At 44.4% G+C, this 24,866-nt stretch overlaps 2 protein-coding genes across 2 annotated transcripts; both read right to left on the bottom strand.

Moving 5' to 3' along the window:
* Window positions 1-5,897: 5,897 nt before the first annotated feature.
* Window positions 5,898-19,572, bottom strand: LOC139566718 (uncharacterized). The gene is made up of 7 exons (XM_071387987.1): window positions 18,942-19,572; window positions 13,110-13,240; window positions 12,779-12,943; window positions 10,278-10,442; window positions 9,789-9,900; window positions 9,474-9,598; window positions 5,898-7,260 (listed from the first exon to the last, which is right to left on the bottom strand). The coding sequence occupies exons 1-7, from the start codon at window positions 19,225-19,227 to the stop codon at window positions 6,334-6,336; spliced, it is 1,911 nt and encodes a 636-aa protein (XP_071244088.1). The 5' UTR covers window positions 19,228-19,572; the 3' UTR covers window positions 5,898-6,333.
* A 1,555-nt stretch (window positions 19,573-21,127) lies between these two features.
* Window positions 21,128-24,411, bottom strand: LOC139566728 (uncharacterized). Its single transcript, XM_071388003.1, has 3 exons — window positions 23,694-24,411; window positions 23,132-23,262; window positions 21,128-22,948 (listed from the first exon to the last, which is right to left on the bottom strand). The coding sequence occupies exons 1-3, from the start codon at window positions 23,932-23,934 to the stop codon at window positions 21,752-21,754; spliced, it is 1,569 nt and encodes a 522-aa protein (XP_071244104.1). The 5' UTR covers window positions 23,935-24,411; the 3' UTR covers window positions 21,128-21,751.
* Window positions 24,412-24,866: the final 455 nt, after the last annotated feature.

Raw genomic sequence — 24,866 nt, 5'->3', positions numbered from 1 at the left:
AATTCAAGAATTTGGGCGCATGTTCGCCACCACAATTGCAGCATTTAACCATCTGGCATATCATTTTTTGAAACTCCTCCCATCTATATACACTACCGGTCAAAAGTTTTAGAACACCTACTCATTCAAGGGTTATTTATTTTTACTATTTTCTACATTGTAGAATAATAGTGAAGACATTAAAACTATGAAATAACACATGGAATTATGCCTAGAAGGCCAGCATCCCGGAGTCGCCTCTTCACTGTTGACGTTGAGACTGGTGTTTTGCGGGTACTATTTAATGAAGCTGCCAGTTGAGGACTTGTGAGGTGTCTGTTTCTCAAACTAGACATTAATGTACTTGTCCTCTTGCTCAGTTGTGCACCGGGGCCTCCCACTCCTCTTTCTATTCTGGTTAGAGCCAGTTTGCGCTGTTCTGTGAAGGTAGTAGTACACAGTTGTACGAGATCTTCAGTTTCTTGGCAATTTCTCACACAGAATAGCCTTCATTTCTCAGAACAAGAATAGACACGAGTTTCAGAAAAGTTATTTGTTTCTGGCCATTTTGAGCCTGTAATCGAACCCCCAAATGCTGATGCTCCAGATTCTCAACTAGTCTAAAGAAGGCCAGTTTTATTGCTTCTTAAAATCAGGACAACAGTTTTCAGCTGCGCTAACATAATTGGTATGGCTGGTGACAATACTCCATGCATCTCCTCCGCTGAGAAGTCTTCCAGTCCCAGGAACTGCTCTGCCACATCCTCTATGGCTATTTTCCTGGACTTCCTCTCCACTTTGGCAGTGCCGTTAACCACCATAGTTATAAAGGCCACAAAGTCCACCTTCTTGACATGTAAAATGTCTGGCAACCCCTGCCGCCTTCAGAGAAGGCCTATTCACCACCATAGGCACTTCAGGACCATTAGGTCCCTCAATCCTTTTTACAGCTGTTTCATATGAAATGTTCTGGTTGGCCCTGACTTCAGCCACCTCATCCTCAACCACCCTCGCCGGCCATTCTTAAGATGTCGCTTCATGATCCCCACCACAATTGCAACAAGTGCTCCTCACTTTTACAACACATGAGATGATCTCTTCCACAAAATGGACATCTCGAATTTTCCCTTCTGCAGACACTTTCCACATGTCCATAACCTCTACAGTGATTACACTGCATTGGTCTTTGGATAAACCCTCTGACATGGTTATTCATATACCCAAACTGCACTTGGGTACGGATGGACTCGTTTAAAAAATATATATATATATTTTTAAACTCCATTCATCCGACGTGCATCAATCACTCCATGGATACATTTTATTTCTGCAACATCGATTTCCCACAAGACTCCAGCACAAGAGGTTGGTGGCACCTTAATTGGGCAGAACGGGCTTGTGGTAATGGCTGGAGCGGCATCAGTGGAATGGTATCGAACTCAGTTTCCATGTTTGCCATTCCATTTGCTCCGTTCCAGCCATTTATGAGCTGTTATACCCTCCGCAGCCTCCTGTGGACGACAGATATTACCCCCTTGAGGGGTGCCCTGCTCCGAATAGCCACGCATGACATGGCAACCTTCTCGAAATCAGGTGAAGCACAACACACGCTCCTTCTGTTCCTCTGAAGTACAAGAAATCAGAACAAGTCCACTTCTCATAATCCACACACAATTCACTTTACCATCACTCTTTCCACCAGTCTGGAAATCTCAAATGGATTAATCTGATTTGGCAACTTGTTCCGCTCCTCTTCAACAAACGTTCTCCTATAAGACGAGGGGACATACACAGCACTGGACGTTTTATTTCCTAACTCTGCTTTGCTCTGTTTTCCATGCTGTCAGACGCTATAATGGCACAGATAAAGACGAGTCCTCTATCTATCTTTATGATCCACACCTCCTCCTGCTTGTGCCATCTTGTGCCTATGAGTCACAACCTCACTTCTGTTTACACTGAAGAGAAAGGATCTTATTGGTTGGAATCATAGCTCAAAGGGTGCGGTTAAATGAAAAGGTATGTGTGCTGTTCATTGAAATATGATACTGCTCCATTACACATCAAACCTTCTTCTTGTGCATTTCCCGGCAGACTAGACGCTGTATCGCTGCATTTCTCAAGTCAGAGTGCAAATTACACATTTAAATATCTAACAGCCGCACACCAGTAGGTGCAGGCCCGGGGAATAGAGAAAGGACAACAGCTTCCTTGTTATTTCGATCTGCCTATTATTTGAGCTCAATCAATCAAATGTATTTATAAAGCCTTTTTTACATCAGAAGTCAAAGTGCTAGCTCAAAATTGTTACAGGCAAAAATGCAGTTACACAACAGTCAGTTCACAGAAAAATGGCCTCCTATCCTCAGCATACCACCAGCAATATAACAGGACATACTTCAACCTCTACCTCACCACATTCCTCACACTTCCCATCTGGGTGTTTCCCCACTAACAATAACACACTACCCAATCCACAATGACCCAACCTCAGCCTTGTCAACAGAACCCCATCCCTCCTTTCACACCCCAGATACCTGACCTCCCTCTCAGAATTCTGGATAGAGAAACTTCCTTCCCCGCTCCTCTCTCTCCCACTCACGTTGCCACTCCTGGGTCAACCCCTCTGCTATGATGCTCGTACATTCCATCCCCCCTCTAATGGGACCACCTTATGCACCGCCTCCTTCAAATCAAAATTTATTTGTCACATACACATACATGGTTAGCAGATGTTAATGCGAGTGTAGCGAAATGCTTGTGCTTCTAGTTCCGACAATGCAGTAATAACCAACAAGTAATCTAACCTAACAATTCCACAACTACTACCTTATACACACAAGTGTAAAGGGATAAAGAATATGTACATAAAGATATATGAATGAGTGATGGTACAGAACGGCATAGGCAAGATGCAGTAGATGGTATAGAGTACAGTATATACATATGAGATGAGTAATGTAGGGTATGTAAACATTATATTAAGTGGCATTGTTTAAAGTGGCTAGTGGTACATTTTTACATAATTTCCATAAATTCCCATTATTAAAGTGGCTGGAGTTGAGTCAGTATGTTGGCAGCGGCCACTAAATGTTAGTGGTGGCTGTTTAACAGTCTGATGGCCTTGAGATAGAAGCTGTTTTTCAGTCTCTCGGTCCCTGCTTTGATGCACCTGTACTGACCTCGCCTTCTGGATGATAGCGGGGTGAACAGGCAGTGGCTTGGGTGGTTGTTGTCCTGGATCTTTATGGCCTTCCTGTGACATCGGGTGGTGTAGGTGTCCTGGAGGGCAGGTAGTTTGCCCTCGGTGATGCGTTCTGCAGACCTCACTACCCTCTGGAGAGCCTTACGGTTGTGGGCGGAGCAGTTGCCGTACCAGGCGGTGATACAGCCCGACAGGATGCTCTCGATTGTGCATCTGTAGAAGTTTGTGAGTGCTTTTGGTGACAAGCCGAATTTCTTCAGCCTCCTGAGGTTGAAGAGGCGCTGCTGCGCCTTCTTCACAACGCTGTCTGTGTGGGTGGACCAATTCAGTTTGTCCGTGATGTGTACACCGAGGAACTTTCCACCTTTTCCACTACTGTCCCGTCGATGTGGATAGGGGGGTGCTCCCTCTGCTGTTTCCTGAAATCCACAATCATCTCCTTTGTTTTGTTGACGTTGAGTGTGAGGTTATTTTCCTGGCACCACACTCCGAGGGCCCTCACCTCCTCCCTGTAGGCCGTCTCGTCGTTGTTGGTAATCAAGCCTACCACTGTAGTGTCGTCCGCAAACTTGATGATTGAGTTGGAGGCGTGCATGGCCACGCAGTCGTGGGTGAACAGGGAGTACAGGAGAGGGCTCAGAACGCACCCTTGTGGGGCCCCGGTGTTGAGGATCAGCGGGGTGGAGATGTTGTTACCTACCCTCACCACCTGGGGGCGGCCCGTCAGGAAGTCCAGGACCCAGTTGCACAGGGCGGGGTCGAGACCCAGGGTCTCGAGCTTGATGACGAGTTTGGAGGGTACTATGGTGTTAAATGCTGAGCTGTAGTCGATGAACAGCATTCTCACATAGGTATTCCTCTTGTCCAGATGGGTTAGGGCAGTGTGGTTGCGATTGCGTCGTCTGTGGACCTATTGGGTCGGTAAGCAAATTGGAGTGGGTCTAGGGTGTCAGGTAGGGTGGAGGTGATATGGTCCTTGACTAGTCTCTCAAAGCACTTCATGATGACGGAAGTGAGTGCTACGGAGCGATAGTCGTTTAGCTCAGTTACCTTAGCTTTCTTGGGAACAGGAACAATGGTGGCCCCTTTGAAGCATGTGGGAACAGCAGACTGGGATAAGGATTGATTGAATATGTCCTTAAACACACCAGCCAGCTGGTCTGCGCATGCTCTGAGGACGCGGCTGGGAATGCCGTCTGGGCCTGCAGCCTTGTGAAGGTTAACACGTTTAAATGTTTTACTCACCTCGGCTGCAGTGAAGGAGAGCCCGCAGGTTTTGGTAGCGGGCCGTGTCAGTGGCACTGTATTGTCCTCAAAGCGAGCAAAAAAGTTATTTAGCCTGTCTGGGAGCAAGACATCCTGGTCCGTGACGGGGCTGGTTTTCTTTTTGTAATCCGTGATTGACTGTAGACCCTGCCACATACCTCTTGTGTTTGAGCTGTTGAATTGCGACTCTACTTTGTCTCTATACTGGGACTTAGCTTGTTTGATTGCCTTGCGGAGAGAATAGCTACACTGTTTGTATTCGGTCATGTTTCCGGTCACCTTGCCCTTGTTAAAAGCAGTGGTTCGCGCTTTCAGTTTCACGCGAATGCTGCCATCAATCCACGGTTTCTGGTTTGGGAATGTTTTAATCGTTGCTGTGGGTACAACATCGTCAATGCACTTTCTAATTAACTCGCTCACCGAATCAGCGTATTCGTCAATATTGTTGTTGGACGCAATGCGGAACATATCCCAATCCGCGTGATCGAAGCAGTCTTGAAGCGTGGAACAGACCTGAGCGAGGGAGCTTGTTGTTTTAGTTTCTGTTTGTAGGCTGGAAGCAACAAAATGGAGTCGTGGTCAGCTTTTCCGAAAGGAGGGCGGGGGAGGGCCTTACATGCGTCGCGGAAGTTAGTATAACAATGATCCAAGGTTTTACCAGCCCTGGTAGCACAATCGATATGCTGATAGAATTTAGGGAGTTTTGTTTTCAGATTAGCCTTGTTAAAATCCCCAGCTACGATGAATGCAGCCTCAGGGTGTGTGGTTTACAAAGAGTCAGATAAAGTTCGTTCAGGGCCATCGATGTGTCTGCTTGGGGGGGAATATATACGGCTGTGATTATAATCGAAGAGAATTCCCTTGGTAGATAATGCGGTCGACATTTGATTGTGAGGAATTCTAGATCAGGTGAACAGAATGACTTGAGTTCCTGTATGTTGTTATGATCACACCACGGCTGCTGACATCACAGCTGCTTTTGCTACCTCCTCTGCTGCCTCATTTCTCCCTACCCCAACATGAGCTGGGACCCACAGAAAACCTATCTTACTCCCTTTCTGCCCCACCCTATAAAGTGCCATCAACAGCTGTTATCAGGTCTGGGCGTGCCTTTTGACTAACCTCTCAGCACGACCAGGCTAGTAGCAGAGTCTAAACACGCAATTACCCTTTTAGGCCCCACTTCTTCCACCCATCCCAATGCCCACACTACACATCAAACTTCCTATTCAAGATCAGTGTCATTAAAGCGGTCGTCACTAGTTTCCACAGCCACAAAGTCATAATTATGGCTAAACCCCTATTTCTACAATGTATCTTAACCCCCAAACTTAAATGAGCAAAATACAAAGTTTTCATGAATCCCCCCCCCCCCCTCCCGAAGGAAGCCAATGAAACTAAAGTCATGTTAAATTCTAAATGATAAACAAGCAAATAAATTGTAAACTTTATCAAAAGGAAATTATTTCTCATTTATTAACAGATGTTATCACCTTTTTAGTACAGAAAGGAACAGGTACAACCTGACTATGCCAAATAATGTGTTAAAGGTGTTATAACTAATTTGTTATGAATAGAACAAAAGGCAAACATCCCAAGGATTCCGTATAGCAAGGACCCCGGAGGGCAAGGACCGAGATTTAAAGGGTTTCCACTAGGTTCCACAGGTACGAAGTCCAAAAAATGTAGGGTATTGTAAAAATTCATGAAAACAACTTAGTTTTTTGCTAATGTCAGTGTTTTTTGGCTATGCCAGCACACCAAACAACAAGCCTGTATCATGTGAGCATCCCCAGATGATCAACTAAAGGACCCAGTAATCCCCCAAAAACTTTGACCCCAGTACACTTAATGATAACTATAATGTTTCAGCTAAAGAATAGCTACGATTTCTCCCTGTTGTGGACACGCCTATGTCTGATGAGGTAACTCAAGAAGGAGAAGCTCTTGTAACATAGTTTGCACTTGAAGGGCCTCTCCTTGGTGTGAACGGTCTGGTGCTGCTTCATATATTTAGTCTTCGCAAAGAGCTTCCCACACGTGGGGCAGGCATACGGCTTGTCGGCGTCCGTCCTAATGCTCGGCCTCCCATGTTGTGACCCAATGACACCAGAGGAGGTAGAAGCAGGAGCCACCACCCTCAGGGGGTTAGTGTTTGAGCTCCCTCCTTGACCTCTAGCCATTGTTTGGGTGTTGTTGGGATTGTGTGCTGTGTTATAGGCTAGGTACGTCTCGTGGTGAACGCTCATCCTGACCCTGTCTGTATTTGTGGGGTAACCTGGAGGAAGACTAGACCCAGATTCAGGCCTAGGCCTTCTATGAACCCAGACCCCACCAGGCATTAGATGAGACCCTGAAGGAGAAGACAGACTACCACCAGGGGGGTCTCCCACCACTATCTGTGAAGGCTGAAGCCCAGGGTGACCTGCTCTGTTCATCATCGATACTGCGGTGTTTGTATCATAGGAACAGGAGGGTCTATCTCTATCAGCCCCAGGCCTAGCTCCATCCCTGCACTGAGACTGTGAAGAGAAGGGCCTGTGCTGCAGACTGGATCCCTGTTTGGAGTCTCTGTCACTCTGATGACCACCAGAACTGAGGTTGTTCAGTCCACCTGTCCACTGGTTGTGTTCTGTGTGGTGGAGTCTCTGTCCCTCGTTGTTGGGTTCTGGTTCCGATTCAGGAAGGAAGAGTGACGGCTCCTGATCCATGGTTCGGATCCGGGGCCATGGTTTGTGACCAGCCACCTCACCTGCCCAGTCTCTCCCACCAGTAACACCGGATATCAGCAGGTCTTCATGGACTACAGACTGTAAACACAAATTGAACAGAAGAGCATAAAGGTTTATCTAAGAAACTCTTTGCTGTACACACAGAAACATGACATTCTAAAATGTTAACCACAATCAAGCCCATCTCTAACAATGTGAATCAAGTACCTAACAATATAGAGCCATTGGAATGATACAAAAAGAACCCATTAAAACAAAAGGGCTTTACAATCCGGTGACAAGTAAAACTGACAAGTTCCACAGACATGTGACTAACAGAAATGGAATAATGTGTCCCTGAATAAAGGGGGGGTGGGGGTTCAAAATCAAATGTAAGTCAGTATCTGGTGTGGCCACCTGCTGCATTAAGTACTGCAGTGCATCTCCTCCTCATGGACTGCACCAGATTTGCCAGTTCTTGCTGTGAGATGTTACCCTACTCTTCCACCAAGGCACCTGCAATTTCCCGGACATTTCTGGGGGGGAATGGCCCTAGCCCTCACCCTCCGATCCAACAGGTCCCAGACGTTCAATGGGATTGAGATCCGACAACAAGCTCAGTCCGATGATGCTGTGACACACCGCCCCAGACCATGACGGACCCTCCACCTCCAAATCGATCCCGCTCCAGAGTACAGGCCTCGGTGTAACGCTCATTAATTCGACGAAAAAACGCAAATCCGACCATCACCCCTGGTGAGACAAAACCGCGACTCGTCAGTGAAGAGCACTTTTTGCCAGTCCTGTCTGGTCCAACGATGGTGGGTTTGTGCCCATAGCTGACGTTGTTGCCGGTCATGTCTGGAGAGGACCTGCCTTACAACAGGCCTACAAGCCCTCAGTCCAGCCTCTCTCAGCCTATTGCGGACAGTCTGAGCACTGATGGAGGGATTGTGAGATCCTGGTGTAACTCGGGCAGTTGTTGTTGCCATCCTGTGCCTGTCCTGCAGGTGTGGTGTTCGGATGTACCGATCCTGTGTAGGTGTTGTTACACGTGATCTGCCACTGCGAGGACGATCAGCTGTCCGTCCTGTCTCCCTGTAGCGCTATCTTAGGCATCTCACAGTACAGACATTGCACATTTTTCATAACTATGAACTTAATTGCCTACAGTCTGTAAGCTGTTAGTTAACGACCGTTCCACAGGTGCATGTTCATTAATTGTTTATGGTTCATTTAACAAGCATGTGAAAGTGTTTAAACCCTTTACAATGAAGATCTGTGAAGATTTTTTACGAATGATCTTTGAAAGACAGGGTCCTGAAAAAGGGACGTTTCATTACGTAAACATGACACTTCATTAGTGAAGCATTTTAGGACACTAACCATATCCTCTACTCTGCCTCATCATACTCATTATTTCCTCAGTTCATCTCATCCAGTAATGTACTAAATCCCAAACCAATAGAATTAACTACAAACTAACTAGTTCTACACTACATGTCACTATACTCTGTACATGGGCCGTGTGCATTTTCTGCTGGTGTATCCTGAGGTAGCTCCTCTCTGAGAACCTCTTCCCACAGTGTGTACTGGGGAACAGCATTTTTCCAGTGTGGACCTTCAGGTGCATCTTCAGCTGGTGCTGACGGGAGAACCTCTTCTCACACTGGGGGCAGCTGTCGAGTTTCTCCCTTGTGTGGACCCTCTGGTACCACTGCAGGTTGGAGGAGTGGGAGAAACTGGCCCGGCACAAGTGGCAGCCTAACGATTTCTCCCTCGTGTGCATCCTTTGGTGGATATCCAGGCTTTCACACAGAATGAACATGGGAAGCGCTTCTCTTTGCCACTGGATCTACTGATAGCGTTACTATTACTACTGTCATTTGTGAATGGGCTTGTGTAGCCATTTAGTATTGAGGCACTGGCATTGTTTAACATTAGGAGAGTGTGAGGAGGACGAAGGCCAGGGAGTGTCTGTGTTGTCACAGGGTCCATGTTCCAGTTGATAGATCCTATTGAAGGCAGGCTGAAGGCCTGTTAGGGGGTTAACCTGAAGCGCCATCAGTCTCTCTGAATCACAACTAATAGGAGCAGGAGGGAGCATCGCTAACCAACTCTGTGTCTGTTCTCTCCAGCCGAATAAGGACACGTCCTCGCAGACCAAATCTACGCCTCGCCCTGGTCTCAGCCAGTCTGTTGTCATGGAGACCAAGTTTGGATGTTGTTTTGTGTTCACCTGTCTGTTTCTGGTTGTGGTTAACAGTGTTGTTCACCAGCCCAGAGTTGAGGACGCTGTCCCATCCACTGACCTTCACTATGTCGCCTCTGGTCCTGGCCTTCTCAGCGATGTCGTCCCCTGGATTCTTGGCTGGACCCGCCTGGGTCTGGGAAACCAAGCTGGCCGCCCAGTCTCTGTTAGCCTCCAGCCAACCACCTAACGGAAGAGGTTATAAAATGGGCTTTTGTCAGAATTCTACTTTTTTTGTTGGTCAATTACCAGGTCAAGTTCATACATTGTATGTAAACATAAGTTCTGTTGATTTCATTTTATGAATGAAGAACAAATAGCCAGGTGCATCACTATTCCCATTGAAGATCTATTACTGTATGTATTTCTCCCTTACCTTGCTCCCCCATCTTTAGTCCACTCAGCAGATCAATGCTCTCTGGTCCGTCTTCTATCGCCTCCTCTTTGACCAGCAGCAGATCAGGCTTCCCATCCTCCATGTCTACTGACTGTAAGAGATACAGAGTGAGAGGATGTTGGATCAAGAAATCTGATATGAGCACCCTGCTATAGAGAATCTTCTGATTGGGCAATGAGGGATTGCTATGAGTACTATGCAAACATGTTAGTTGATTTGACTTGACAGTCTTTAATGGTTTGATAATTCAAAGACATGGTCCCACACTTAAGACAAAATTCATCGGGACTTGGGCCCGTATCCACAAAGAGTCTCAGAATAGGAGTGCTGATCTCGGATATTTTCCATATAATCTTATTCATTGTGATCTAAAAGGCAAAACTGATCTTAGATCACTCCTACCCTGAGAGACTTTGTGGATATAGACACTGACCTAATACCATTCAGACAGTAGTTCAGTGGGCTCACCTCAGTGAGACTGTGTGTGATCCTGTGCTGCTCAGCTGGTTCCTCTGTGGGTTCAGGAGGAGGTGTAGTCTGGTTGTCCTCCATGATCATGGTCCCCTCAGGGTTCCCCAGACCCTCCTCATACCCCTCCTCCTTCACCAGCAGCACCTCTGGACCCTCCTCCTCCTGGAAGAGAGGTAATACAGATTACAGACATACACTCCCTCTGACACACACACTGATAAACATACTTTCATTTTTGAGTGTTTACCCATCCCCACTATGTTTGAGTCCTATACTGTATTTACACTGACTTCATTGTTGTTAAACCCATCATGATGGACATAAATATGATGTTGTGGGTAAATATGAGTCAGCTATGATAAGTCAAGTCAGCCAACATCTGACTAAACTATTTTGACATGTACAGTAGGTGTTTGTTAGTGTGTAGGTATATTTAGTAAGTGTATATTGGTTATAAAGAGCTGTCATGTTTATGCAGAAAAGGGTGCGATCAGATGTGATGTATATTAAAGAGAGTCTCAATGAAAGTCTTAGAATGAAAAGTCCCATGTAGGTGTTTATTAAACAGAAACAAGTTTGAAATACACCATCTGAAAACCACACATACACGTCTCAATTAAACATCTGCATGAACTTGATAGTGTCTTGGGGGAAAAAACATGTTGAATGGAAGTAATGTACTAGGCATGTGTGAACATCATATACCCTACACCAGTGTTTCCCAACTCCAGTCCTCAAGTACCACCAACATTAAACATTTTTATTGTAGCACTATCAACTTGTCAACTAATCATCAAGCCCTCTGAGTTGAATGAGGTGTGCTTGTCCGGGGCTACAATGTAAATGTGTACTGTTGGGGGACTGGAGTTGGTAAACACTGGCCTACACAGTACAAACACTATGCAATATACTTTTTAGGCTTATATATCCTACAATGTCTGAGCCTTGCACTTCAACACTCCTTAGTTGTTGTGGAAATTGACCCACTGCTGCTGTTTACTTTGTACATCTATGTCATCTCGCAGAGTCTACCTTGAATGCAGGGTCTAAATGTCAGAAGCTATCGAGTGGAATGGTTACTTTTGTTATGTTCTAATTTTGAGTGAATAACTCACGGACACTAGAGAAGCTTAACCAAGTTTAATTCTTCCCAAAGGGTCGATACAGCTGTAATTCCGACACAGTCATGGCTTCCCCCGTGGTGGTACTTCACTTTCGGTGGAGTCTCCTCCTTATCTCAAAACATTGCATCATTCTTGCTAAGCAGGGAACTAAGTGATATGAGCCTTCAACGGTTTCTCCCCTTACCAGTACTGTCACATGCGATTGTTTTCCCTGCACTCAGCCCCTCCCAAACTTCATTATGGCACCCCTCATGTCTCTTTTGTAACTAATGTTCCTATACTTCTGAGTATAACAATGTTCCAAGTTTAACCCCGAATCCAACACTTTCTATGTTATAGAGTGGAATGGTTTTTCTGCTGGTGTATCCTGAGGCATCTCCTCTCAGAGAACCTCTTCCTGCAGTGCGTACAGGCGAACGGCTTCTCTCCCGTGTGGACCCTCTGGTGCCTCTTTAGATGACCAGCCTGGGTGAAGCACATGTGACACTGGGTACAGCTGAAGGGTTTCTCCCCTGTGTGGACCCTCTGGTGCCTCTTCAGGGTGCCAGCCTGGGTGAAGCGCATGTGACACTGGGTACAGCTGAAGGGTTTCTCCCCTGTGTGGACCCTCTGGTGGATCTCCACATTCTGGGAGCAGCTGAAGCTTTTGTTACAGAACATGCAGAGGAACCGTTTCTCTTTACTATTGCCTGATGTTGCACCCCCTCCCTCAGTCTGGTCTGTAGCCCTGTCGTTTGAGTTCAATTCCTGATCTAAAAGGATGTGGCTGTGTGAATCGGAAGGCCCCATCGACGTGGACACTGGGTCGCGATCCCTGAACACGTGTAAAGAGGAGTGGGTTGGGACGTTTAGATTTGTCTCTAAGCTTTCCCTGTAGTCTAAGAAGTCACTACTGATGCCCTGAGAGTGTCCTTCTCTTAAGTGAGTCTCGTCTGCATTCCATATCAGAAGAGCATCACTCTCAACTTTCACAGTCACGTCATCTACAACCAGACCCTCCCCTTTCTTATCTAGGCACCCTTCAGAGTATACACTACTACTGTACTGGTTCCAGTCCCCTCTAGACAGATCAGTCTGTCTCTCTAAACCCAAGGATATGTTGCCATGGTCCATCTCTGTAGTGTAAGAACAAGACAGATCATCAACTTCAGTGTCTAACGCATTACCATCTCCACAGGAATGAACAGTCTTCTGGCTCTGGTGAAATACTGGTAAATACTCTGAGCCAGGAGCAGGAGAACAGCCCAGTCTCCCCAGACAAAGTCTCTCTGGGTCTGATCTGTGGTCAGATCCTGTGTGTAAGAGACTGTGTGTTACAGTTAAAGTCTCGTTGTCTGTCTCGGACTTGAGGACGGCGTTCGGCGTTCCACTGACCTCCATGATGCTGCGTCGGGTCCTGGGCTGGGGCGCGGCGGCAGCGAGGTCCTCCGTGGCTTCAGGGGGCGATCCAGTCTGGATGTCTCTGCAGTGACCTACGTCCTCCTGTCCTTCAGACCTCTCCTGCTTGACCCCAGGACCTGCAGCCTCTGCATCTGCAGACTGACACAAGAAGAGAAGAGGTTATTACCGGTACATGAGTTGTATTGTATAACAATGTCGTGGGGAAGTCTCACAAGCTCCACTATGGCAAGTGAATAGCCGAAGGGAACCTTTCTGAAATAAACTGGCCACATTTGATGTACTGTAAATTTGATGTAAAACTAACCTCTATCACAATAACATGCTGGGTTGAGGTTCCACTCCCCTCATCAACAGTGATTGGTTGGTCATCTCTCCATGTATTGTGCCCCGCTGGCTTCACAAAGCTCCTGTGGCCTCCAGTGAGATGTCCTTCACCTGAGAGAGTGATTGGGGAAAAGTGGTGGTTAAGTTAGTTACTGTCAATGCTCAACACTACTGTACACTGTCTACAATTGGCAAGGATGTAAGGTAACACTTAGCATAACTTATTGATATACTATTTATAGATCGATATTACGTTTCATGCATCATATTGTTTTCATTGAGGAAATAATAGAAAATGCATTAAACATGAATCTGGTTAGAATATGATATAATGTCTTTGCGCAAGATAGCTAAGTAATCAGGGGAATTATTGCATACTATCCAAAAACTGACCAAGACCTAATTCTAGTTAACCATATATCATTAACACATCTAAAGTTACACATGCTCAGAAGAGAACGGGGCTATAGGCCCCACAGGCTCTGCCATGTAGTCCAGTTGATATGTGCCAAACTTTAGGTGATATGTTCACCTTTTCATAAAAGCATGAAACTTGGTACACTTTGGGACCCTGAATATGTTCAGATTAGAGGTCGACCAATTATAATTTTTCAACGCCGATACCGATTATTGGAGAACCAAAAAAAGCCGATACCGATTAAATCGGCTTTTTTTTTTTTTTTTTTTTTTGTAATAATGACAATTACAACAATACTGAATGAACACTTGTTTTAACTTAATATAATACATCAATAAAAATCTATTTAGCCTCAAATAAATAATGAAACATGTTCAATTTGGTTTAAATAATGCAAAATCAAAGTGTTGGAGAAGAAAGTAAAAGTGCAATATGTGCCATGTAAAAAAGCTAACGTTTAAGTTTCATGCTCAGAACATATTTCATATACCTTTGACGATTGGATGTTCTTATAGGCACTTTAGTATTGCCAGTGTAACAGTATAGCTTCCGTCCCTCTCCTCGCCCCTACCTGGGCTCGAACCAGGAACACATCGACAACAGCCACCCTCGAAGCACCGTTACCCATCGCTCCACAAAATATGCGGCCCTTGCAGAGCAAGGGGAACAACTACTCCAAGCCTCAGAGCGAGTGACGTTTGAACCGCTATTAGCGCGCACCCCGCTAACTAGCTAGCCATTTCAAATTGGTTACACCAGCCTAATCTTGGGAGTTGATAGGCTTGACGTCATAAACAGCTCAATGCTTGAGGCACAGCAAAGTGCTGTTTGAATGAATGCTTACGAGCCTGCTGCTGCCTACCACCGCTCAGTCAGACTGCTCTATCAAATATCAAATCATAGACTTAATTATAACATAATAACACACAGAAATACGAGCCTTTGGTCATTAATATGGTCGAATCCGGAAACTATCATTTCGAAAACAAACGTTTATTATTTCAGTGAAATACGGAACCGTTCCGTATTTTATCTAACGGGTGGCATCCCTAAGTCTAAATATTGCTGTTACATTGTACAACCTTCAATGTTATGTCATAATTATGTAAAATTCTGGCAAATTAGTTCGCAATGAGCCAGGCGGCCCAAACTATTGCATATACCCTGACTCTGCGTGCAATGAAAGCAAGAGAAGTGACACAATTTCACCTGGTTAATATGGCCTGCTAACCTGGATTTCTTTTAGCTAAATATGCAGGTTTAAAAATGTATACTTCTGTGTATTGATTTTAAGTAAGGCATATGTTTATGGTTAGGTACAGTCGTGCAACGATTGTGCTTTTTTCACAAATGTGCTTTTGTTAAATCATCCCCCGTTTGGCGAAGTTGGCTGTCTTTGTTAGGAAGAAATAGTCTTCACACAGTTCACAACGAGCCAGGCGGCCCAAACTACTGCATATACCCTGACTCTGTTGCAAGAGAAGTGACACAATTTACCTAGTTAAAATAAATTCATGTTAGCAGGCAATATTAACTAAATATGCAGGTTTAAAAATATATACTTGTGTATTGATTTTAAGAAAGGCATTGATGTTTATGGTTAGGTACACATTGGAGCAACGACAGTCCTTTTTCGCAAATGCGCACCGCACCGATTATATGCAACGCAGGACACGCTAGATAAACTAGTAATATCATCAACCATGTGTAGTTATAACTAGTGATTATGATTGATTGATTGTTTTTTATAAGATAAGTTTAATGCTAGCTAGCAACTTACCTTGGCTTCTTACTGCATTCGCGTAACAGGCAGGCTCCTCGTGGAGTGCAATGAGAGGCAGGTGGTTAGAGCGTTGGACTAGTTAACTGTAAGGTTGCAAGATTGAATCCCCGAGCTGACAAGGTAAAAATCTGTCGTTCTGCACCTGAACAAGGCAGTTCCTAGGCCATCATTGAAAATAAGAATGTGTTCTTAACTGACTTGCCTATTTAAATAAAGGTGTAAAAAAAAAAAAAAAAAAAATAGATTTCCGATTGCTATGAAAACTTGAAATCGTCCATAATTAAATCGGCCATTCCGATTAATCGGTCGACCTCTAGTTCAGATATGGAACTATCGCAAAAACGGCAGTTTTTCATTCTGCCATAACTAAATGTATTTTGTGTCATATCTTCTGAGCCAAACATTAACACAGAAAAGGTGACATCTACACCTATGTTTTGATGGTCAAGGATTATAATGATGCCCAGTAGAACATCATAAATAGTTCAGTTTATTATATAATGGTGGACTGCCATGGGAAGAAAGCCACTGAAAATCGCAGATTCTGACAACATACACAATATATTATTTCTGTGTCATACAGAGCCATACAGTTGTCTGCTGCAGTCGTCTTACTCCCTGGTTGTGAATTCGGATACTGTGTGACCCTGTGTGAATTCACGGAACACAAGAAGGACCTTTCGATTTGTCTGGACCCAGGGATTTCAAGGGCACGTATCCATCTCAAGTGCTTGTCGGTCCCAAATGCCACCCACCACTCAAATCATATTTCAGGAGAGAACATTTCCATTTAGGTGCACTTCACAATTCTCCTTAATGATCGCACTAACGTTCAAGACAAACTCAATCAAATTCATTTTGAGATGTCCATGAAGAACGAAACCGAAAAGGAGCAAATCCGCCAACAAATTATGCTTTGGGGCTGGACATCAATCAACAAATACAGACTCATTTATATAGCCCTTTTCACAACAATGACTGTCAGAGTGCTTCACAACAGCCTAGCCTAGACCCCCAAAGAGCAAGCAGTAGCAATGTGGCGGGGGGGATGGAAGGAACCTCCTTTAGATGTAACGGGTTGAAGGTTGGAGTGCATGTGACCATCTAGGCCAGACCAGTTGTCAATTTAGACAGAGTACGGTAGAGTATACAGTACGTATCCATTATACAGATATTCATTTTAGGCTAGATTCATGTCATGGATGACCAATAGGGTCTTCGCAGATCAGAGTGTACGAGACCCTCTAGCCAGAGAGTTGTCCACATAGGCTGACAAATCTAATTCTAATAGATGCACATACTCATTCCACTTCATCCTCTTTGGGACATTATCCCAAATTGAGTCAAAACTGGGCATTCTGAGAATGTGGGCAAGTCATTGTCTCTTGATGTGTTGTGACATTTGGTCAACCGGTCTTCTTGTATAACCGTACTGTTGTATTTCATTCGGCCGATTCTTGAGACAACCACTACTGAAAGACTACATCCGTCTCAAGTTCTTGACAACATGGGAACATTCCAAACCATACAACAGAACAGATTTGACATTGCTGTTGTATTATAGCTGGACATTTGTTTCGAGGCTGTTCTGCTCAGACCTTCAAAAAATGGGACGAGTTGGACAAATGCACAATGAGAGGTTGTTGTCTGGAGCATTGTTTCCCAACCTTGGTCCTTGAGCACCCCGACAGTACACATTTGTATTGTAACCCTGGACAAGCGCACAGGGCTCTTTGCAGGCCAGTCAAGTTCTTCCACACCGATCTCAACAAACCATTTCTGTATGGTCCTTGCTTTGTGCATGGGGGCATTGTCAGGAATCGGCATTCCCCAAACTGTGGCCACAAAGTTGGAAGCACAGAATCGTCTAGACAGGCCTGGGCAACTCCAGTCCTCGGGGGCCTGATTGGTGTCACACTTTTGCCCCAGCCCCAGCTAACACACCTAATAATAAACGAATCATGATCTTCATGATCATGATCTTCAGTTAAAAATGCAATTAGTTTAAATCCGGTGTGTTTGCTAGGGATGGGGGAAAAGTGTGACACCAATCAGGCCCCTGAGGACTGGAGTTGCCCAGGCCTGGTCTAGAATGTCACTATGCTGTAGCGTTAAGATTTCCCTTCACTAAGAAGCCGAGCACGAACCATGAAAAACAGCCCCAGGCCATTATTCCTCCTCCACCAAACTTTACAGTTGGCACTATGGATTTGGGGCAGGTAGCGTTCTCCTGGCACTTCAGGGAACGCGTTTCCACTGTTCCAGAGTCCAATGGTGGCGAGCTTTACACCACTCCAGCCGACGCTTGGCATTGCGCATGGTGATCTTAGGCTTGCGTGCGGCTGCTTAGCCATGGAAACCCATTTCATGAAGTTCCCGACGAACAATTATTGTGCTGACATTGCTTCTAGAGGCAGTTTTGAACTCGGTAGTGAGTGTTGCAACCGGGGACAGACGATTTTTACGCTCTATGTGCTTCAGCAGTCCCGTTCTGTGAGCTTGTGTGGCCTACTACTTCGTGGCTGAGCCGTTGCTACTCCTAGATGTTTCCACTTCACAATAACAGCACTTAAAGTTGACCGGGGCAGCTCTAGAAGGGCAGAAATTGAACGAACTGACTCATTGAAAAGGTGGCATCCTATGATTGTGCCACGTTGAAAGTCAAAGCTCTTCAGTACGGGCCATTCTACTGCCAATATTTGTCAATGGAGATTGCATGGTTGTGTGCTCAATTGTATACACCTGTCAGCAATGAGTATGGCTGAAATAGCAAATTAACTAATTTGAAGAGGTGTCCACAAACTTTTGGCCGTGTAGGTGTATTTTTTTATTTTTAAATCACATTTTCTGTGTTATGTTTGGTTCCGCAGATATTACGGAAAATACATTGTCCGGTTATGGTGGAATAGCAAAATGAGGTTTGAGGTTGTGCATGGCATCCTTGTAGTCATTGACCATCAAAACATAGGGGTGGGAATACATCACCTTTTCTGTAATATCATGTTAGATTATGGAGATATGATGCAAAACACATTATTTGGTTATGGCGGAATGGAAAAAAGCCACCAGGATGCGTTTTTTTTACGATGGCTGAATATGTGTTCAGGGCCCACAAACTCTACTTGTGTACCAAGGGTGTGTTCGTAAATTCAGAACGTTTCGCTCTCGGAGCACACACTGGACGCTCTGATCGAGGAGCTGGGTTCATCCGAGCGTTCTGACCTCACAACGGCAGTCAAGCACCCAAGCTAACTGGCTAAAGTTGGCTAACTACTTCCAGACACATGAGAGAATACCTCACTCTGACCATTTTACTCGCCGTAGCAGAGCTGGTTAGGCTGTTTTCATTTTATCTAGAGCGTTGTTGACAAACTGCTGGCAACAATATAATCACTTTTTTTGCCGAAGTTTACTGGTCATTTTTAACCGGTGTTGCGCGTTCGTAAATGCTTCAGTTATTCTGCCCTCTCTGGCACACCCAGACGAGAGTGCGCTGAAATCGGAGTAGATAGACAGAGTCAATTTACGAACGCACATTTGTAGGTGTCATGCTTTTATGAAAGCGTGAACATAATTTCCACATATTACCAGGGCTATTCTGAAAAATATACCTCTTGCCGTTGCTCTGTATCGGTCGAGGATCTTGACACTTCTGGGACTGGCGAGGACGCGCTCTCGCATAGTCTTCTCTGTGCGCTCCCGTGACACTTTCATTTCCAGTAGCTGTAGTTTCCTCCTCAATGCCCTGTTTTCTTTCTGGCTTTGAGTTATTTCCAAACGAAACACATCATAGTCGTCGTCTACGACTTTACAGATCTCTGCCACGGCTGCATTCGCTAGCACCTCCATGATGGAGGCTATTTGAGTGTGAAAAACCATACTGTTCACGTTAGCCATTGTTAGATGCTATCTAGGTAACGTTAGCTATCAGTCAAGTCCTGTCTCGAATTAAAGACTACATGGGATAAGTATGTGATGCTATGCAATTAAATTAGTAAAACATTTTGCTAAAACGCTGACGTTTTCTTGATCACTGTTTACTTCCGTTTACTACTTCTTCTTCGGAGTTTAACGGCGGTTGGCATCCAATATGTTGCATTACCTCCCCCAAATGGACTATAATATAAATCCATTATACTTTGTGATAATTTAAAAAAAATTGGAAGACAAATATATATTTAAAAATAAATAAATACCCTTCCACCTAACCCTACACTCCTTAACCCACTACCCCATTCCACTACTTTGACCCTATCTGCTCCTGCACCATGCCAAAGGCCTGGTATTTATAAATGCATTTATAAAGCCTTCTTTACATAAGCAGATGTCAAAGTGCTATACAGAAACCCAGCCTAAAACCCCAAACAGCAAGCACTGCAGATGTAGAAGTACAATGAGGTTCATTTTGAGAAAAGACTGCTAACCTTGTTAGCTATCTATGTATAACTAATATCTCTCACGATTATAAAGCAAACAAAAAACATTTAAAAACTGCATATTATTGGCCTAAAAGGTTTGCTGTGTTAGCCCAGTCTATCTTATCTAGGGTCCAGGGTCAGGATTGCCTTCAGAAAGTATTCACACCCCTGGACTTTTTCCACATTTTGTGTTAGCCTGAATTTAAAATACATTAAATGATTAATTTCTTTGTCACCTGCCTACACACAATACCCCATAATGTCAGTGTAATTTTTTGCTAATGAATTAAAAATGAAAAGCTGAAATGTTTTAGTCATTAAGTATTCAACCCCTTTGTTATGGCAAGTCTAAATTAGTTCAGCAATAATGTTTAACATGATTTTTTAATGACTTCATCTCTGTACCCCACACATGCAATTATCTGTAAGGTCCATCAGTCGAACAGTGAATTTCAAACACAAAGACCAGGGAGGTTTTCCAATGCCTCGCACAGAAGGCCACCTATAGCTATTTCAATATATATAGTTTTAAAGCAGACATGACATCTCTTTGAGCATGGTGAAGTTATTACACTTGGGATGGTGTATCAATACATCCAGTCACAACAAAGACAAAGTCCTTCCTAGTTGCCGGAGAGGAAGGAAACCGCTCAGGGATTTCACCATGAGGTCAGTAGTGACTTTAAAATAGTTACAGAGTTTAATGGCTGTGAGGAGAAAACTGAGGATGGCTCAAGAAAATTAGAGTTACTCCACAATACTAACCTAATTGACAGAGTTCAAATAAGTAAGCCACTACAGAATAACAATATTCCAATACATGCATCCCGTTTGCAACAAGGCACTAAAGTGATACTGTAAAAAAATGTGGCAAAGCAATAACACTGTATTCAGGGCAAAAAGTGTATGTTTGGGGCAAATCCAATTCAACACATTACTGAGTACCACTCTCCACATTTTCAAGCATAGTGGTGGCTGCATCATGTTATGGGTATGCTTGTAATCGTTAAGGAATGTGGGGGTTTTCAGGATAAAAAGGAAACGGAATGGAGTTAAGCACAGGCACAACCCTAGAGGAAAACCTGGTTCAGTATGCTTTCCACCAGACACTGGGAAATTAATTCACCTTTCAGCAGGACAATAACCTAAAACACAAGGCCAAATATACACTGGAGTTGCCTACCAAGACGACGTTAAATGTTTTGACTTAAATCAGCTTGAAAATCTATGGCAAGACTTAAATGGCTGTCTAGCAATGATCAACAACCAACTTGACAGAGCTTGAAGATTTGAAAAAATCATGTGCAAATATTGGACAATCCAAGTGTGCAATGCTATTAAGAGACTTAGCCAGAAAGACATCACAGCTGTAAACACTGTCAAAGGTGATTCCAACATGTATTGACTCAGGATTGTGAATGCATATGTAAATTAGATAACTGTATTTCATTTAAGAAATTTGCTATCATTTCTAAAAACATGTTTAGATAGGTGAGAGAAAAAAATATATTGAATACATTTTGAATTCAGGCTGTAACACGAAAGAATGTGGAATAAGTCAAGGGGTATAAAACAATTCTGAATGCACTGTATTTCCAGCCTCCAAACATGGAAATGGAAAGAGACGTCTGTCCCACAAAACACCACAAAGTCTAATGACATTTTGGCGATTTTTCACTAGGCCGGAATTTATACAACCACTGCTGTGTGTCAGCCATTCATCACTGCCTTGGAAAAATGTCAGTGTTCTCGTCGAACCATGTCGCATTTTGGAGTTGAAGTTATACCACTCGTTTTCAAGTCCATTCGCAAATTGTTCATGCCTCAGATATGCGGTTGCCTAATGAAAAATAATGGTGTAATAGCCTACAGTTTTCTTGACATTTTGCTTTCATTATTGTGATAGGCTCATGTTTTACTGGTACGGCGTACCTCCACTATTTATTTTGCCGGGAAGCCACCAGGACCACCTTACTTTCATCCTGATTACATGTCACTATACTCTATACAAGGGCCGTATGCATTTTCTGCTGGTGTGTCCTGAGGTAGCTCCTCTCTGAAAACCTCTTCCCACAGTGGGTACAGGAGAACGGCCTCTCTCCCGTGTGGACCTTCAGGTGCATCTTCAGCTGGTCTTGGCGGGAGAACCTCTTCTCACACTGGGGGCAGCTGTAGGGTTTCTCCCCTGTGTGGACCATCTGGTGCCTCTTCAGGTGGTCCTGGCGGGAGAACCTCTTCTCACACTGGGTACAACTGAAGGGGTTCTCCCCTGTGTGGACCCTCTGGTGGATCTCCACCTTCTGGAGGCACCTGAAGACTTTGTTACAGAACATGCAGAAGAACCGTTTCTCTTTACCATTGCCTGATGTGGCTCCTCTTCCCTGAACCTGGGCTCTAGCCCTGTTGTTTGAGTTCAATACCTGATCGAAATGGTGTGACTCAGAAGGCCCCATCGACGTGGACACTGGGTAGCGATCCTTGAACGCGTGTAAAGGAGAATTGGTTGTGACATTTAGATTTGTCTCTAAGCTTCCCCTGTAATCTAAGAAATCTCTGCTCTGTGAGTGTCCATCTCCTAGGTGACTATCTGCATTCTGTGCGGAAGGAGCATCGCCCTCCACTTTCACAGTCACCTCATCTACCACTATAACCTCCCCTTTCTCATCTAGACACCCTTCAGAGTATACACAACTACTGTACCGGTTCCAGTCTTCTCTAGACAGATCAGGCTGTGTCTCTAAACCCAAGGATATGTTGCCAGGGTCCATCTCTGTATCATAAGAACAAGAGAGATCATCAACCCCAGTGTCTAGCACGTCACCATCTCCAAGGGAATTAACCTTCCTCTGGCTCTGATGAAATATCGGTAAGTAATCTGAGCCAGGAGCAGGAGGACAGCCCAGTCTCCCCCGCCCCTCTGGGTCTGATCTGTGGTCAGACCCTGTGTGTAAGAGGCGGTGTGTTACATTTAAAGTCTCAGCGTCTGTCTCTGACTTGAGGGCGACATTCAGTATTCCACTGACTTCCGGGATGCTGAATCGGGTCCTGGTCTGGGGCGCGGTGGCCAGGTCCTCTGTGGCTACAGGGGGCGCCACTCCAGCCGCTGCCCCAGTCTGGATGTCTCTGCTGTGTTGTGGGTCCTCCTCTCCTTCAGACCTCTCCTGCTTGACCCCAGGACCTGCAGCCTCTGCATCTACAGACTGACAAGAACAGAGGAGGTTATAATCGGTATAATTGGATAACAATGTCTTAGGGAGTCTCACAAACTCCCGTACAGCAGATACATATTGATGCAAGCCAGTGAATAGCTGAGGAAAGCATTTCTGAAATGAACAAGCCACATTTGATGTACTGTAATTTTGATGTTACACTATGACACCAACCTCTATCACAATAACATGCTGGGTTGAGGGTTCACTCCCCTCATCTATAGCTATGGGTTGGTAATTTCTCCACCCGTTGTTTCCCGATGGCTTTACAACGTTCCTGTGGCCTCCAGTGAGATGTCCTTCACCTAAGAGAGTGATTGGGGGAATGGGGTGGTTAGATTAGATCATGTGAATGCTCAACGCTATATTATACATTATTTACACAGTCTACAGTTGGCAGGAATGTAAGGTAACACTTCTTATAACTTGTTGACATACTATTTATTGATTGATTATGTTCCATGCATCACATTATTTTAAAAGTATGATAATAAGAAATTCAGTAAATCAAGAATTTGGTTAGAATATGGTGGTGTCTTTGTGCAAGAATTTGTCCTTAATTGGCCTGGCTGGTAAAATAAAAGTAAAATACAACAAATGTGCAAGATAGCTAAGTAATCAGGGGAAGTATTGCATACTATCAAAAACTGAGCAAGACACAATTCTTGCTAACACTTCTAAACGCATGCGAAACGGGACGAGAGCCCCCGCAGCCTCGGCCTCCTGCAAAATGTACCTCTTGCCATTCCTCTGTATCGCTCTCGCACTGTCCTCTCTGCGCGCTCCCGTGCTGCCTTCAGTTCCAGTAGCTGTAGTTTTCTCCGTAATGCCCTGTTTTCTTTCTGGCTTTGAGTTATTTCCACACGAAACACTGCATAGTCATCGTCTACGAGTTTACTGATCTCTGCCACGGCTGAATTCGCTAGCACCTCCATGATGGAGACTATTTGAGTGTGAAAAACCATACAGTTAGCCATTGTTGGTTAGCTAGCTAGCGTTACCTAGATAGACGTTATCAACCAAGTCTTGTCTCCGAGAATTAAAGACTACATGGGGTAAATATGTGATGCTGTGCAGTCTAATTATTAATATTTTGAATTCACTTGGTGTTAATAAACGTCAAAATAACAATAATAAAAACGCCAACGTGGACATTGTTCTTCGTCATTGTTTCCTTCCGTTTACACTGTAGAGAGAGTATGTTATTGGTTAGCGTCATAGCGCAAATGGTGTTGCAAAATAAATAGTTGTGCGCTCTGTTCTTGAATACGGTACCAGAGATACTGGATACAATGACGAGATGCTGTCAAGCTCCAGCCTAAGCCTATGGGGTGGCCTAGGTGTAGGAGGGAAAAAACAGCCAGACTAAATCGTTCCCTCAGGGCCCAGAGTTTTGAGTTTTGCCTTATCTGGTTGGCTAAACCAGAGGTTCTCAAACCTGTCCTCGTAGACCCCCAACCAGTTAATGTATTTGATCTATCCCAGAGCTAGCGCATCTAATTTAACTTGTAAACTAATCATCAAGCCCTTGACTAGGTGAATCAGTTGAACTAGTTCAGGGCTAAAACAAGATTGTGAAACATCTGGGGGTTCCCGAGGAGAGGTTTGAGAACCACTGGGTTAACCTAACCAGGTAAAACTTCGGACCCTAGTTGGAGGGTAGTAATAAATCAGCTGTAAAACGGTTTTATATGGACAATGATGGGACCAGATTGTTTCTAATCAGGTCATATGGTTAAAAAAAAAAATAGACATCTGCGATTGGACAATAGAACGAACAGGGCTGAGTTTGCTATAAGCAGGGTTGCATTGTGTAGGCATTTGCATCTGTAATTAAAAAGTTACTCACACAGTACGTCATCAATATTGTGTTGATTGATTAATTCCAGTCAATAATTTTGGATTGAGG

This window comes from Salvelinus alpinus, chromosome 39 (genome assembly GCF_045679555.1).
Source record: "Salvelinus alpinus chromosome 39, SLU_Salpinus.1, whole genome shotgun sequence".
Classification (NCBI taxonomy): Eukaryota; Metazoa; Chordata; class Actinopteri; order Salmoniformes; family Salmonidae; genus Salvelinus; species Salvelinus alpinus.
This window is presented reverse-complemented; position numbering and strand designations above follow the sequence as displayed.